The 15,185-nt window shown below is 41.6% G+C and overlaps 1 protein-coding gene across 6 annotated transcripts in view; it reads right to left on the bottom strand.

Annotated features, from left to right (window-relative positions):
• Positions 1–15,185, bottom strand: part of NFATC2 (nuclear factor of activated T cells 2) — a 135,377-nt gene that overhangs the window by 98,200 nt on the left and 21,992 nt on the right. For 3 of the 6 annotated variants that reach the window (XM_073309387.1, XM_073309384.1, XM_073309386.1), the window contains exons 2-3: positions 8,376–9,408; positions 4,825–4,993 (exon numbers count right to left, since the gene is read on the bottom strand). In XM_073309387.1, coding sequence (XP_073165488.1) covers positions 4,825–4,993; positions 8,376–9,408 — 1,202 coding nt within the window. The remainder of the gene's footprint in view (positions 1–4,824; positions 4,994–8,375; positions 9,409–15,185) is intronic. The other 3 variants (XM_073309388.1, XM_073309389.1, XM_073309385.1) reach the window with 2 other exon arrangements.

Genomic DNA, 15,185 nt, shown 5'->3' with positions numbered 1-15,185 from the left:
ACTTTTCAAATAAATTCAGCCTTCTGCAAAGACAATTTGGCACAAAGCCAAGGGGCTGCTTAAACTCTATCTAAGTCCTCAAAATAGGACTTAATGGGACTGAGGTTGTCCATAGGCTCTTGGGCTGGTCCAAGGTGAATTTCACCTTCATTTAGCTTCTAATTTTTGAACTGAAGAGGTATTTCCTGCGCAAAACATTCTTAATCAAACAGATACAACCTCTTTACTGAATACAAAGAAAATCTCTTTGCCTGGGTTCACCTCCCTTTTTTTTCCTGACTCAGTTTTCACACATACAAATATAGGATTTCAACAGTTTCCTGTGGGCGCTAGGAAAAAAAGAGAGGCCCAGCTAGCAGTACTCACACTCCAATCCTACTGCACACCCAGTTCCCTCAGGCAACTCTGAATTAAGCAATGTCAGTACTTCAGCATTGTTAGCCACTCAGGTGGGGGTGGGAGGTTTCAGAGGAGCTTGAGCAGATCAAGGTTCAGGTCTTGATCCCTGTGTCATGCTTGGGCAAGTCATTTATGTCTGTTTTAACCTCATTTCCCAATCTGTAAAATGGGGGTAATAATATTTCCACTCTCTGCCACCTTTTCTCTGTCTTGTCTATTTATACTGTAAGCTCTTCATGGCAGGGACTATCTCTTACTTTGTGTCTGGACGGCATCTAGCATAACCAGAGGCCTGATCTTGGGTGGGGTCTCTAGACTGGGGCTATGTAATGTAAAATACTATCCTCCCCCACCCCATTTCTTGGCCTTCCAATGCCAGTAAGCCTGATGGCAGCTTGCAAGGAGGAAACTGAAGGTGTCTGCAACTTCCTCTTTGCATAATCAGTGACCATGCCAAACCAATAAGAATATAGCGTCATGTTAGCACCATTTGTTTTTTCCTGACACACAGGCTCCTGTTGCTGTTGTCAGAGATCTAACGCAATGTAAAACACAAAAGCAAATGTCCCAGATCAGTGGTTTTCAACCTGTGGTCCGCAGACCCCTAGGGGTCTGCAGTCTATGTCTAAGATTTCCAAAGGAGTCCGCACCTCCTTTTGAAATTTTGTAGGGGTCTGCAAATGAAAAAAGGTTGAAAACCACTGCCCTAGTTCAATATGGCTTGTCCTGTCAGTGGCTCTAGCCTTAACAAGCAGTTCATTGTTCTGCCACTCTTGGGAGCACGGCCGTAGTGCAGGCTCCCCGGTGCAGCACTCCAAACGTTCCGCACTGAACACATGAAGAAGAGGAAGCAGCCTCAGAATGATCAACCGCAAGATAAAGCTGAAAGGATATGAGATCTGCCGGCTCATAAAAAACCCCCAAAAACAGCAGCTTGCATGCAAAACACAGATTTAAGGGGAAAAAAATGTAGGCCAACACCATGCCATAAAAATTAATCAATATAATAGAGGGAAATTTTTCTCCTTACAAAGAATTTGTGAGATAATGCAGGCACACACATGATCTCTCTCAACCTATGTCAGAAGGATTTTTAAAAGAGGGATTATTTCAGAGAGAGGGTAGTTGAAATGGTGGAATCAGCTTCCATAGACATTAACGGTGGAATCAAATAGGATGAATGGGACAAATTCATCCTTCGTGTAACTCTGCTGGAAACAATGGAGTTCCTACAGGAGGGGTGAGTTTGGCACATTGTAGATAAACACCATTTGGACAGCAATAACGAGAACTATACAGGATCAGACTTAGAAAAGCTAGTACAGGAAGGTGCTAGCGAAAACCTTCCAAGGAAACCCAACGACATGCTTTATGATCTGACAAACATAGGTGGTTGTGAATCTGTAGTTTCAAGTTATCTGACTGCTGGACAACTGCAGCCCCATCAACACTGTGCAGGCAGCATCAGCTTCCTATTTTGAGTCTTAAAAGGAAAAGAACTTGCTGAACATTAATTTTCATTAGTTAATAGACCATTCCCAGCCACTTGCTAAAAGGCTCCTGTATATTTTCAGCAATACAGTCTTTACTGCTTATAATCATAACAACCACCACCACCACTCGCCTGCTTTATTTCTTTTACTTCTGTACAATTTAAACTAAAAAGGAGTGAATACAAAAGTTGAAAGGTACTGAGGGATAGAAATAAAAATCAGCACCAAGCAAATTTTATTACCTAAAAGCTTTGGATTTTACTAGCCTGCTCTGGTTTCAGATGTCATAAACCATACAGGTGTAACTCTGTCATATTGCTCTGTACCCATATGAACCTTATTATGTTAGACTGAACTGAAATCCAGTGAATATTTCCAAGTTTATAATAAATCCTCATAAAGAAACTGACCATATTTTCTCCATATACATGCACATCTGTTCAGAAGCACATCTGTTTAGGAGAGTATAACATTCATTTTTTGAATTTACAGTTCAGTAACCTTAAGTCTGACTGTAAAATTATGATAAAATTAGGAATATCTGTTCCTGTCTCCACCAGGAAATGTAAATCCCTCCTTGACTGCTATCGATTAGAGGAAAGAAGTGAAGCACTGTTATTTTCCCCCACCTCTATCCCTTCATGTCATAAGAATCTCCTTCACTGTGATAAACATCTTACTGGTGGGCATTATCTTGGGAAGGTAAATGATACCAACCTGTAAGCAACATAAGGAATGAGTAAGTGCTGACTGGTCATATATCATAGAGCCAAATTAGCTTGTAGATGCTAAGTCTTCATTTAGACCAGTATAAATGTGAAGTTCTTCCATTGATTTCAGTGCATTTACACCAGTGTAACTCAGAGCAGAATTTGTGTCTGATCATTGATGTTTGGGTCAGACTCCAATGTACATGAACCATAAATTGTATAAAAAAATCCCACTGTTTCTGTGATTACACCATCCCAATTCACAAGTGAGGTCCTGCCCTAAACTCACTTACCCTTTCTCTACAGACTAATGCACCCAATAAACATGTCTTCTCTCTATTTACAACTTTATAGCAGGCGATCAAACTTCTCCTTGAAACCAGTCCCAGGACTGTGTACTTAAATTGTCCCCCTGTGCCTGTATCACACCCCAACTGTTGCTGGTGTATGTATTTCCTATTGGGGTCATATAATCCAGGAAAAGGAAAAAAGGAATTGTTACAACAGATGACAACTGGAACTGCTTGCAAGTATTAAATAAAGACATGATTCAGCATCTGCTCAGTGAATTAAATATATCCCAGGCAAAACATTAAAATGCATATGCTGAGGGATTAAACTTGGGAGAAATTAATTTGTCCGGCTAATTTCAAACCCACTGCTCAACTGATAGTAGGGTTTGCTATCCACCTAGGAGAGACTTTGTAAAAGGAAGGCAGAGACAGAAGAAAATTAAATAGAAGAAAATAGGGTGAAATAGTTGAAAAGAGAGAGGAGCAAAGGGAAAAGCAAACAGAGAGATGAAAAAAATGAACAAGCAAGAGAGAAATTCTAAAAAGTAATGGAAAAAGGAAGCCTAGTGTGTATAGTGCCGTATACAGGACACCAGCCTGTGTTAGTCAAGCTTTTTTGGGAGGGTGGGGGGTCTTGCAACCCCTCTATATAGCACAGGCTTCTCTTTAGGTAGAAAAACATGAGGCCAGCTTCTCCTCTCCTTTGCATGGATGAGACCCAAGGAGTTATAATGATGTAAGCAAGAGGTTTTAAAAGTCTTTTAATCACAGATCAGGGCAGGGAAGAGTTTACATTACAGGGCAAAAAAGATTTGGGAACTCAAACTAGTTTGGAAAATTAATTAAAAAAAATAGTTTTAAGTGGTTTGCAAAACCTCAACCCTCACCCCCAGAGGATCATCCAGTTCTGTCTTAAATTAACTCACATGAGTTATGGGGAGTGTATTATTAACTCTTTGGAAACTGTAGCTGAATGTACACACTGCCCCAATCCAACTCTCATTAAAGTGAAAGAGAGTGGTTGCTGTCTGTTCTTTCACTGTACTGGAAGCTGGATGAGCCCTTAGCATTTATTATCTGGCATAAAAAGACTCTCTGGGTTAGATGCATTCAGAAGTATGCTTGGCACCCTCTAGTTGGCAGGAATGTAATCTGCATAGCCCATGTAATCCAGTGAGAGAGAAAGGCAAAGTGGCTCAGAGACATTGAGATCTGCTGTGAACATTCACTGGAAACCCCAGCGTGAACCCAACCTTGAACTGATTTTTGAGATTGAAAAATGGGGTCGGTATTTATTTCACAAAATAATAACTATCACAAAAGGCCTGAGATGAAACAAAAAGAGCCTGTTTTGAGAGTTAAACTGGCTCAGTTGGAAGTAGGAATTGTTGGACATCTCATGACAGAGAGAGAGGAGAGTTCTAATGTGATTTCTAATCCAGAAAAGTTGGCATAAACTTTGGCCTCTGACAGGTTTCAGAGTAACAGCCGTGTTAGTCTGTATTCACAAAAAGAAAAGGAGTACTTGTGGCACCTTAGAGACTAACCAATTTATTTGAGCATAAGCTTTCGTGAGCTACAGCTCACTTCATCGGATGTATTTTCCACAGTATGCATCCGATGAAGTGAGCTGTAGCTCACGAAAGCTTATGCTCAGATAAATTGGCTAGTCTCTAAGGTGCCACAAGTCCTCCTTTTCTTTTTGGCCTATGAGGTTTTCACAAAGAAATCTCCAAACTTTTTGAAGTTTACCATTGCTCAACTTCAGAGACTTCACACATGGTGGTGAGTGCAAACATGTTGCTGCTTTGCATTTATGTTTGCAACTGTCCTCCCATAGGGCTATCTCCATAAAAAATGAATTAACATGCTTCCCTACTTCCCACTCCCCAACCATCTGCACATTTCATTAATTCTAAAATCTCTTACCTGGACCACAGGATGGCCCCCCGTTGGTGCTTTGACTGCCCCTCGACTCCCCTCTGTCTCATAGTGTGCCCGATGGTGAGGTTTTGGCTGCACTTCAATGCGCAATTCATAAGAGCCAGACTGATTGGAGAGTGGCCACTCAAGAGGTGGGAGGGATGCAACAGGTACGCTGGACAGGAAAAGATCAGGCAGTTTGAAAAACTCTATGAGATGTAGGTGTGATGCTGGCAACTTAATCAACTAACCCATAACAACTTAACTCTGAAACTTAACAAGAGGCATTGCAGTTGCAATCAGGACAATTCACTTGTGTGTGAATATCAAAGAGAGGTAAGTAGATCAGCAATCACTAACCCATTCATCTTTAGTAAAAGGAATCAAGGGAGATACTTAAATGTATTTGACTGTATACCTACATCCTGTAGAAGTTTCCAATGTAACCAAATCAGCTTGTAGATGCTAAGTCCCTTTCATGTCTTAATTGCCTTTACACTGTGTATGCAAATGTGTTCAGTCAACATTAAGATCAAAGATGTGAGACACTGCATAAAACTAATAATATTACATGTATTGTCTTCATCTTATCTACCCCTGTAATAATGAATGACAGGCAGTTGCCTTATGTAAATCAGTGTAACTGGGTTACCTGTGTATGCTTAAGAAATAGAATGTTAATTTCCAAGTGATGGGTCAGTGTGTACTCAACAAAGAAGAATCCGCAGTCACATGCTGCACTCATCACACTAGACAGCCTGTTTCAGTTATAAAAGAGAAAGCTCAGGCCTGATCCTGCCATATCTAGTCTGCTGAACTTTTAACAGGGAAAGTTTAAGCCGGGGGACTGAGATCTCCAAGTAGTTACTTGGAATACCCTGGAAAATGCATAGAAAGGCTCTCACAGACTCTACATCTAAGCTGCCTTTTGGGATCTAACCTTTTGGGATGATTCCTGAGAGACTTGTGTACACGCCAGCAGATTCACCATCATGGCTACAACTCTGATCTAAGGACTGTGCAATCATTTGTAATGTATATGATCCTTTTCACCATTTAATAACGCTCTTCTTTTCTTTTTTATTATTAATAAATCTTTAGTTTACTGAGGATTGGCTGACAACATGATATTTGGGTTAGATCTAAAATATCTATTGACCTGGGGGTAAGTGTCTGATCCTTTGGGAATGGTAGAACCTCATGTATGGTGAATTGGGTTTTCAGTAACCTCTCATCATAAAGGCAGTTGTCTGGATGGTGAACTGGGGGCTCGAATGCCTAATGGGGACTATGTTTTGGCTTCTTGTTACCCAGGGTGGTACTATGGAAGCTCATTTTGTTACTGGTCTGGTAAATCTAATCATAGAATAAATCACCAGTTTTGGGGGGGTGTCTCCCCTGTTTCTTGCCGTCTGCCCTGAGTGTGGCCCTTTCAGTTGTGATCCATTTTAGGCACCGGTCACAGTAGGCACTCATAAAAGTACTTGTAAACACTTCCCCTCCCTAGGGCTAAGGTGCTGTGGGTGAACTCCTGGCCCCACTGAAGTCATTGGGAATTTTTCCATTAACTTCAATGGGGTCAGGACTTTACCTTGTATTCTTAATTATAAATGCCACCAAAATCCAGGATTAGCAAATCTTTCTGTAAATCACACTCTAAGCAGAGACACGGTAGCTTACTAATAAAATAGTTTAATGGCAAGTGTGCACTTATATCTGATCTTTGCCATGCACCTTAGATTTTGCTCATTCACTGTGAAATAATGACAGGTTTCAGAATAGCAGCCCTGTTAGTCTGTATCCGCAAAAAGAACGAGAGTACTTGTGACACCTTAGAGACTAACAAATTTATCAGAGCATAAGCTTCAGTAGGAGAACACTTCAACCTCTCTGGCCACTCAGTAAAAGATTTAAAGGTGGCAATTTTGCAACAGAAAAGCTTCAAAAACAGACTCCAAGGAGAAACTGCTGAGCTTGAATTAATATGCAAACTAGATACCATTACCTTGGGTTTGAATAGAGACTGGGAGTGGCTGGGTCATTACACATATTGAATCTATTTCCCTAACTTAAGTATCCTCACACCTCTTGTCAACTGTCTAAATGGGCCATCTTGATTATCACTACAAAAGTTTTTTTTCTCCTGCTGATAATAGCTCATCTTAACTAATTAGCCTCTCACAGTTTGTATGGCAACTTCCACCTTTGCTGCATGTATATATATATGCAAAAAGAAAAGGAGGACTTGTGGCACCTTAGAGACTAACCAATTTATTTGAGCATGAGCTTTCGTGAGCTACAGCTCACTTCATCGGATGCATACTGTGGAAACTGCAGAAGACATTGTATATACACAGAGACCATGAAACAATACCTCCTCCCACCCCACTCTCCTGCTGGTAATAGCAGAGTGGGGTGGGAGGAGGTATTGTTTCATGGTCTCTGTGTATATACAATGTCTTCTGCAGTTTCCACAGTATGCATCCGATGAAGTGAGCTGTAGCTCACGAAAGCTCATGCTCAAATAAATTGGTTAGTCTCTAAGGTGCCACAAGTCCTCCTTTTCTTTTTGCGAATACAGACTAACACGGCTGTTACTCTGAAACCTGTATATATATATATATATATATATATATATATATATATATCTTCTTACTATATATTCCATTCTATGCATCCGGTGAAGTGGGCTGTAGCCCACGAAAGCTTATGCTCAAATAAATTTGTTAGTCTCTAAGGTGCCACAAGTTCTCCTGTTCTTTTTGTGAAATAATAAATCTTCACTTACTTAACAGTTGTGTAAACTGTGGTTTTTTTTGTTTTTGTTTATATAAAAAGTGATGTATAATACACATGAAAACAAGGATAATAATGCACAAAAAACATCAATAAAATGCTAACATTTCTTACCAGATACTGCATTTCCCGGTTATTAAAGTACAGGAGAATCTAATATTATAAAATTACGGTAAGAGAAAATATGTTCAGTGCTGGCAATGGATCTTAACCAACGATTACCTCATTGAGATAAACTTCAGCAAAGACTCCTCTGATCAGGCAACCCATAGAATTTAATGTCCTCTATATTTTCGCAGTAGATTGGTGGTTACTAGAGGATAATGTGTTAAATCACACAGGGTCCAAATCTGTGGGATGCTGAGTAGCTTCAGTTCCCACTGGAATCACATCAGTGAGACTTGAGAGCATTCGATACCACAAAGGATTGAATCCATAATTTCCAAATACATCGCCGCATACTGAGGCACCAGTCCTACAGCATGATCTGAGGCAAAGGAACCTCACACAAGGACCAACACTGGTGAATCATACTGCAGGACTGGGGGCCTTATCCTGTAAGCGTCTTGGGAGGGAAACGGTATTCGTCTTTGAAGCGTGCCAGTGGTGCTGAATAAATTACATACAGTGCCTCCACTGGTAAAGTCGATCTGTTTATACGACTCTTTACAGTAATGCAGCGTAGCTGTGAAGAATTTGATGAAAGTCAAGGAATAAACCTAGCAAGTGAAAAATACAAAAATTTGAAAAGTTCAACATACCTGCAGATGGGTATTGCAGGCACCAGCTGCTTTGGCCAAGATGGAGGTACTAACAAAATGGATTCAGGTGCTGAGTTTCTCCTGTCTTCCTGATCACAAGGCCCAAGGTAATCAACGGTCTGAAAGACGTGACATGGAATGCTGTTTTTGTGTGAAGGCACTGATGGGGGATCAGGGCTGGTTTTCCAAATTTTCATGGGAACACCACAGGGAGGATCCGTGCTAAGGTTGTTCATAGCATCCATGAGACTAGAAGAGCTGGGCAACTGGGTGTAAGTGAGCAAAGTGCTGTCTTCTCTCAAAGGGATGTGAGGAGAGGCTTGTGGAGAAGGGGTTCTTGACTGTCGTGGAGAAGTGGAAGGCGGCTGAGAGTTGCAGAGCTCAGTGCAAGAGTACCTCCGTTTTGCACCTGGCGATGAAGACCTTGAGTTGGGACGGGGTGATGGTGAATGTGGTCCCAAGCAGGTATCCTCCGTGATGCTTGTTCGTGGTGACATTATTGGCGAGGTTCTAGGGGAATAATGAGTATGGATGTTTTGAAACTGTGGACAAAGGTCATCACTAGGACCATTATTTGGTGAAACACATGGTGATGTGTAAGGAGAGAAATTTGTCTCTGAAATGAAACTTGCAGATGAGCCGCTGCTAGCTGGGCTCAAACACAGCGGTTCTCTGTAGCCCTCAAAGCCAGGGACAGGCAGTGTAAACCTTGGGCTAGCGGTGGCTGAGTTGGACTGATGTTCTACCAAAAGATCTGTGTCTCTGCTGCGGAAGGGAACCCCTGAATGAATCAGTTCATGGGATGGAGTGATCTCAATCCTAGGGCTCAAAGCAGAGGCCCCAGACTTTACAGGGTCCAAGTTGCATTTTGACCCTATGCTATCTGGCTGTCCATATCTGCCCATGTGATCTGCAGAAAGACTAGGAAAAGCCAGGGGGCTGTATGGCTTGAGGCCATAGTCCAAGACATCATCATGAGGGTATGTAACTCCAGTGGGTGGGCTGTTGGTTTTATGTGAAGGAGTCGATTCTTCTGGAAAAAGAAGGGTCTCTTTAAGACTATAGATATTACTACAGAAGCTGAGCAATCATGGATTAAAAAATGCATATTGATAAAATGGATGTGATCTGGTATTAGGTGAATAGTATGTTGTTGGTTTTTTGCTAAGCTTGGGAAGCTTAAATCCTCAGAACAGGCACAGGATGGACAGTGACACTGCAAACTTCTCCACACTGTCCTGCCAATCTACTGCTACCTGAACCCTGACATGGGGTCACCTGTGGGGGTGAGACGGTAGGTCAGTTTCCATGCCTCTTTAATCTTTGGCCTCTCTGCTGACACTGCCAACAGGGTACAAATTACTGCCAATTGTGGTGATGTGATTTTTGTATATTTTTATCTGCCAGGAGCTGGACTGAGACCTAACATGTCACAAAACCAGATCCCAAAGGGGCTGAATAAAACTAAAAGACAAAAAAAGTGTTTTTCCATTTTCTAATATGGCAAAGTCTAGGTCAAATATGCTTCATGAAAACAAAGTTCAATATAAATATATAAATTACCAATTAATTCTGTGTTTGCAATGTGGTTGTAGCCTTGTTGGTCCCAGGACATGAGAGTCATAAGGTGGGTGAGCTAATATCTTATTTATGGAAGAGACAAGTTTTTGAGCTTCACAGAGCTCTTCCTCAGGCCTGGAAAATGTAACCAGGGTGTCACAGTGTCAACACTTGTACCTTTGAGAACAAGAACTGATCTATCAATCCACATCTAACCTGACACTAAAAATCATGGTCTCAGCAGAGACATTGGCTTTATGGCTCATTACAACAATTTGTAACCTACTAAGCCTCTTTTGTCCTTGACTGCAGAAGTATTAATTGCCCACTTCATTTTCAGTGGTTTATTGCAACCATATGCTTAACAATCTGGCCCACCTTGTTTTTATCTCTGGTTACCTTTTCCAGGCCAAAAGAACTCTGTGGAGCTCAAAAGCTTGTCCCTTCTACCAGCAGAAGGTCCAATAAAAGATATTGTCTCACATAGCTTGTGTCGCCCAATAATTCTGTGTGACAGATTATTTGGCTTCATATTTCCTCAACAAAGCATGCAATAAGTCCCAACCAAGTGAGCACGAGTAATCAGAAAACTTACTGTACAGTTAGTATTTACAAATTAAATATGTACAAGGAAGCCAACCTATTTCTTATTCAGGCAAATTATTTCTTGATTTCAAGTCAAAGAGCATTTTGTCTGAATAAGGAGTACATGGTTCGGCAGAAGACGTCAAGGCTCAATCCTAGAATCTCTGCTTATGCAAGTAGGGTTGTAGGCCAAAGCCTATAATTATCTAAGAATCTAGATTTTTTTCAAATAGAGTGGGATGCCCAGGGGCTGCAACTGCAAGCACAGTCCCCGCTCAACTGCCTTGGAAGTCAATAGAAAAACTCCCACTGATGTCAATGGGCCTGATTCTGATTTCACACAGGGGTTCACCAGTCCACTGCTATCAGCTTCAGTGGAATTACTCCTGAATAGCATCTGTCAGTGAGAGCAGAATCATGCCCAGTGAGAGCAGCACTCGACCCCCAGACTTAATGAACACACATATGTTAGCTGCACTGCTGATACAGTTTCACCAAAATGACACCTGACAGATATTTTTTACTGAACAAAATTATAGACAATATAATAATGAATTCACCCTGAGGCCAGCTGTACCTATTGCAGACGAACAGCCCATCATTAAAATATCTAAATAACTGTTCCACCTTATTCACCTAGTCATTCCCAAACAGCACTCCATGCAAGAGACCAGTATTACATGTGTAACGCGGGAGGTGCCAATTGTGCACTGTATGTTTTTCCATGAAATGTTTGCTCACGCTCTCACATACACAATTACATTTTATTTCAGGGGACTTTTCACATCCTTTAGTATTTCTTTTTTCCTGATACAATGGCAGTTTTGCATTGAAAGCATGCAGGAATTCAAAAGTTGGCTTCCCTGTTTCAAATCCATCTTTATTTATAAACGTAAACTCATTATTCCCCCACTTTCCCAGATCACTTTCCAAGTGAAAAAAAAATATAATATGCTCTGAGTTCCTGGTAAAATGACTCTTTCTAATTTGCTACAAAACATGACCCTCACTCACAAAAAACCCAAAATACCAAAACCCACTAATGTTGACTAGTTCTGTTTTTTTGTTCTGCACATTTTGCACAGCCTCTGGGATGCTGCATTTAAACAGAAATTCTGTGTGGTTTTTTCCCCCCTTATTTTTTATGCCTCAAAAATGCCTCCCAAATGTTTATTTGACAGAGCCACAGAAGGCTCTCAGAGTCCCACTTGCAGATTTCTTCAGGCTCCTGTTAGCAGTTGCCTTATTTCATCACAGTAAAAGACTGCTTATAGGGATAACAAATTAGAAGTAACTAAATCTTGAGCCAGATACATTTTGGCATTGTTGATCTCAATTATCAAATCTTGGTATCCATGGAAACTGACTGTCATCCAGATCACCCAAGTTCTGTGGCACCTAACCCCAGAGGCTGATCCTACACATCATTTCATACAAGAGGAACTCATCCCACACCACTACTGTACAAGGCAACATGCCCCTTCTCATTCATGCAAACTGTCCCTTCCGGAGATTTACATTGGTGTAAGTGAGAGCAAAATCAGCCCCCCAACTAGAGCAGGACTGATCTCAACACTATAGGAACTTAAACTTCTACATTGTCTCAGTAATCATGGGACGGTTCTCTAGGCTGATCGATTTCACACCAAGGAACAGTAAAATGATTGCATGTTTCAGTTCCCAGATCAACTATGGTCCCTACCATACATAGCAATGTGATATGGGCACATAGACAGACAGATGATGAGATAGCACAATGTGGAAGCATTACAATTCCTGGCTCCAGATCCTTAGCTACATTTGTTAAGTGGTGCAGTTTTTCAGGAGTGTGTGTGTGTGTGTGTGCATGGAGGGCAAGAGGAAAGAAAAGAAATTGTCCTATATATGGAATTTTCAAAGATGCTGCTGCTAACAGACCTCACTCCTTCATATGTTTTTAAAATGAGCTGCAGAGATCTAATAAAGGCAAATTTTAATTCACACAAGAATAAATGTTGAAGAACTATTAATACAATAAAATTATTGTGATGAGCATCATTCTAAGATCACTTTGCTTATTATTAACATAACAAAATACTTCAACAGTCACTTTCACTCCAGGGTCAAGCAGGGGAATTCGCATTCCTGCTATGATTCACAGCAACAAGCAACAACATGAACCTAGATTCATATAGCACTTTTCATCCTCAGACATTCCAAAGACCTTTACAGACTATATCATCCGAGATCGCTCACCCACTATGATAACATGCCAGCAACACTACACACAGTGAAAATTAAAACCATCTGCATAAGTTATCAATAGAGCAGGCAGCATCACTGGAATCTGATCAAGGCACTAAGCAGAACATCTCTGAACATCGCCTTGAAAAAAACATGCCTGAGGATCTTCACTGACCAAAAAAAATGGCCAAGGCCTCAGTATTATTTCTCATGCAAAAGAGAGCACCTCCAGCAACCAGTGAATTCCCTAGAACCACTCTGGTATATTGGCTCAGGTCTGCTTCAGAGGGAAGGCTGCCACACACTGAATCAACATAACTTCCTGCAGTACCTAGGTTTTTCTTGGAATTCTCCCATCCAAATCCCAACTCTGCTGAGCTTAGGAGATGCAATGAAATCACTGTCTGAAGTGGTATGGCTATAACCCATGTGTTTGTGACATCACAGTCTGTCGCCATAGAAATGATCGTGATGTTACAAATAGAGCATTGTGACTTTGCTGCAGGAAGAAAGAAGAGAAGGTTGGTGCGAAGCAGCAATTCCACTCTTTCATTTAGGGCCCAATTTGGTTCCCATTGAAATCAGGGAGTTTTGCCTTTTAACTTCAGTGGAAGCAGGATACGGCCCCTAATTAGCAGACACATAGTTCTCAATAGTCCCTGTCTGGCTAGCGCAGTTGCTGGGTTTTGGACTCTGTTCCAGGAAGGAATAAGCTCAGCCAACATCCCAGCTCCCCTGCTTGAGCACCGCAGCAGTTTGTTTTTGTAAACAATGCCAGTCTCCTGCCTTTGAGAGGGGAAGTAAGGTGGTTTCTCCACATGCGGGGCAAGCCAATTGAGGGCTCTGCCTGGCTGCTTTCCATCTGCATTCACAGGCACCAGCAAAAGTGCAGAGCAGCCCAAACACTGGGAGTGCCTGGGGGAGGATTCAGCCAGATGGCCCCAAAGAGTGGCTGCACTACCCTGGCCCCTTTCCTTCCAGGTGATGATAGAACCATAGCAAATGCATAGCTTGGCCAGCAAGTCTAGGGGGCGGAGGGCAGAAATTCTCCCTGGGGCTGACCATCCACTTTTTTACAGCTTCACTGTAGGGGCTTGTGCAGTGGAGTGAGGGGGGTAATTAGTTGTGCGGTGGGGACAAAGATGCATCAGTGGTGTTGGGTGAACATGAAAAATAAACTGAAATGGAGCAGGGGGGACAAATGGCAGGACCTCAGGTCGGAGAGAAACAGGAGCACCTTGGGGTGAGAGAAAGAGGCAGGGAGAAGCCGCATACTACTGCTCCCCCATAGAAGATGTTAGGGGGAATGGCCCTAGTGCTCTTCCCCTGAAAGCAGCAAAGGGGGTCAGAGTCTCCTTCCTTGCAAGCAGATAATGACAGGTACAATGAGCCTGTTGGGAAAGGTTTGGGGGAATTTTTTGGGCGGTGGGGTTTTGAGTCTTCTTGTGAGGCCCTCCCTAGGTTCAGACAGGCATCCACACTTCCGTCTGTCTAACCAAATCCCACAGCTTTAAGGCTATGTCTGTTTCACCCATCTATGGCATCCTAAAACCTCGACTGCAAGCTCTCTGTTGTAAGGGCTGTCTTCTCTGGTGCTTGGCTCTACAGTGCCTGTCACAATTGGGGTTCCTAGGTGCTACCATAATATAAATAATAAGATATAGATATATTAAACTTATGTCCAAATGCATCAGAAAGCTCATACAACCACCTGGTGATTGGAGACTCCTCGCCCCCTACACACACACACCCTAGCTTACATGAAGAAGAATTGTCACTCGAGTTTATTTTTAAGAACACATAAAATTAAGCCACACAGAAGAAAAATAAGTGGGTTTAAGGGTCAAAAACTCTGTATTCCAAAACTCTCCTGACGTTGATGGGCAGTTAAAGTGCATAAGGAAGGAAAGCTGCCTCAGGCTCCTGTATATTCAAGATTTCCACAGCATGAAAGTTTCTCGTATTTTGTATTACTTGCAACTTCAAAGCTGCTTAGACTGCCAAATGTGATCTGGCCAATTAGCATGAATTTAGAGACAGAGCACAACCATGATGGATTTGTGAAAAATCATCTCAGAAAAGCTAAAGATAGCACCATCCAGGATGCAGGAATCAAGAGAATTCAAAGTAATGGGCTGATTTGGATCTCATACCAGTTTTGCAACAGTGCAACTCCCTTGATTTTAATGGAGTTATTTCTTATTTGCACCAGGGTGAAAGGAGAATCCAGCCCATAGAATGTTAAATTACATAAACTACGTAATTGAAATGACACAGTAAAGATATTTTTCATATATTTGAAAAAGCCCTTTCTTCTGTTATTTATACTAACTACTTGGAAGTGTAGAGTGAAAGTTGGTTTCATAAGTAAGAGTAATTCTCTCTAATGTGCATGTTGGATTCTTTATTGCAGGGCTGCTGATGAACTCTGGGCTGTGCATA

The sequence above is a fragment of the Lepidochelys kempii genome, chromosome 13 (genome assembly GCF_965140265.1).
Source record: "Lepidochelys kempii isolate rLepKem1 chromosome 13, rLepKem1.hap2, whole genome shotgun sequence".
In the NCBI taxonomy this organism is placed as follows: domain Eukaryota; kingdom Metazoa; phylum Chordata; order Testudines; family Cheloniidae; genus Lepidochelys; species Lepidochelys kempii.
This window is presented reverse-complemented; position numbering and strand designations above follow the sequence as displayed.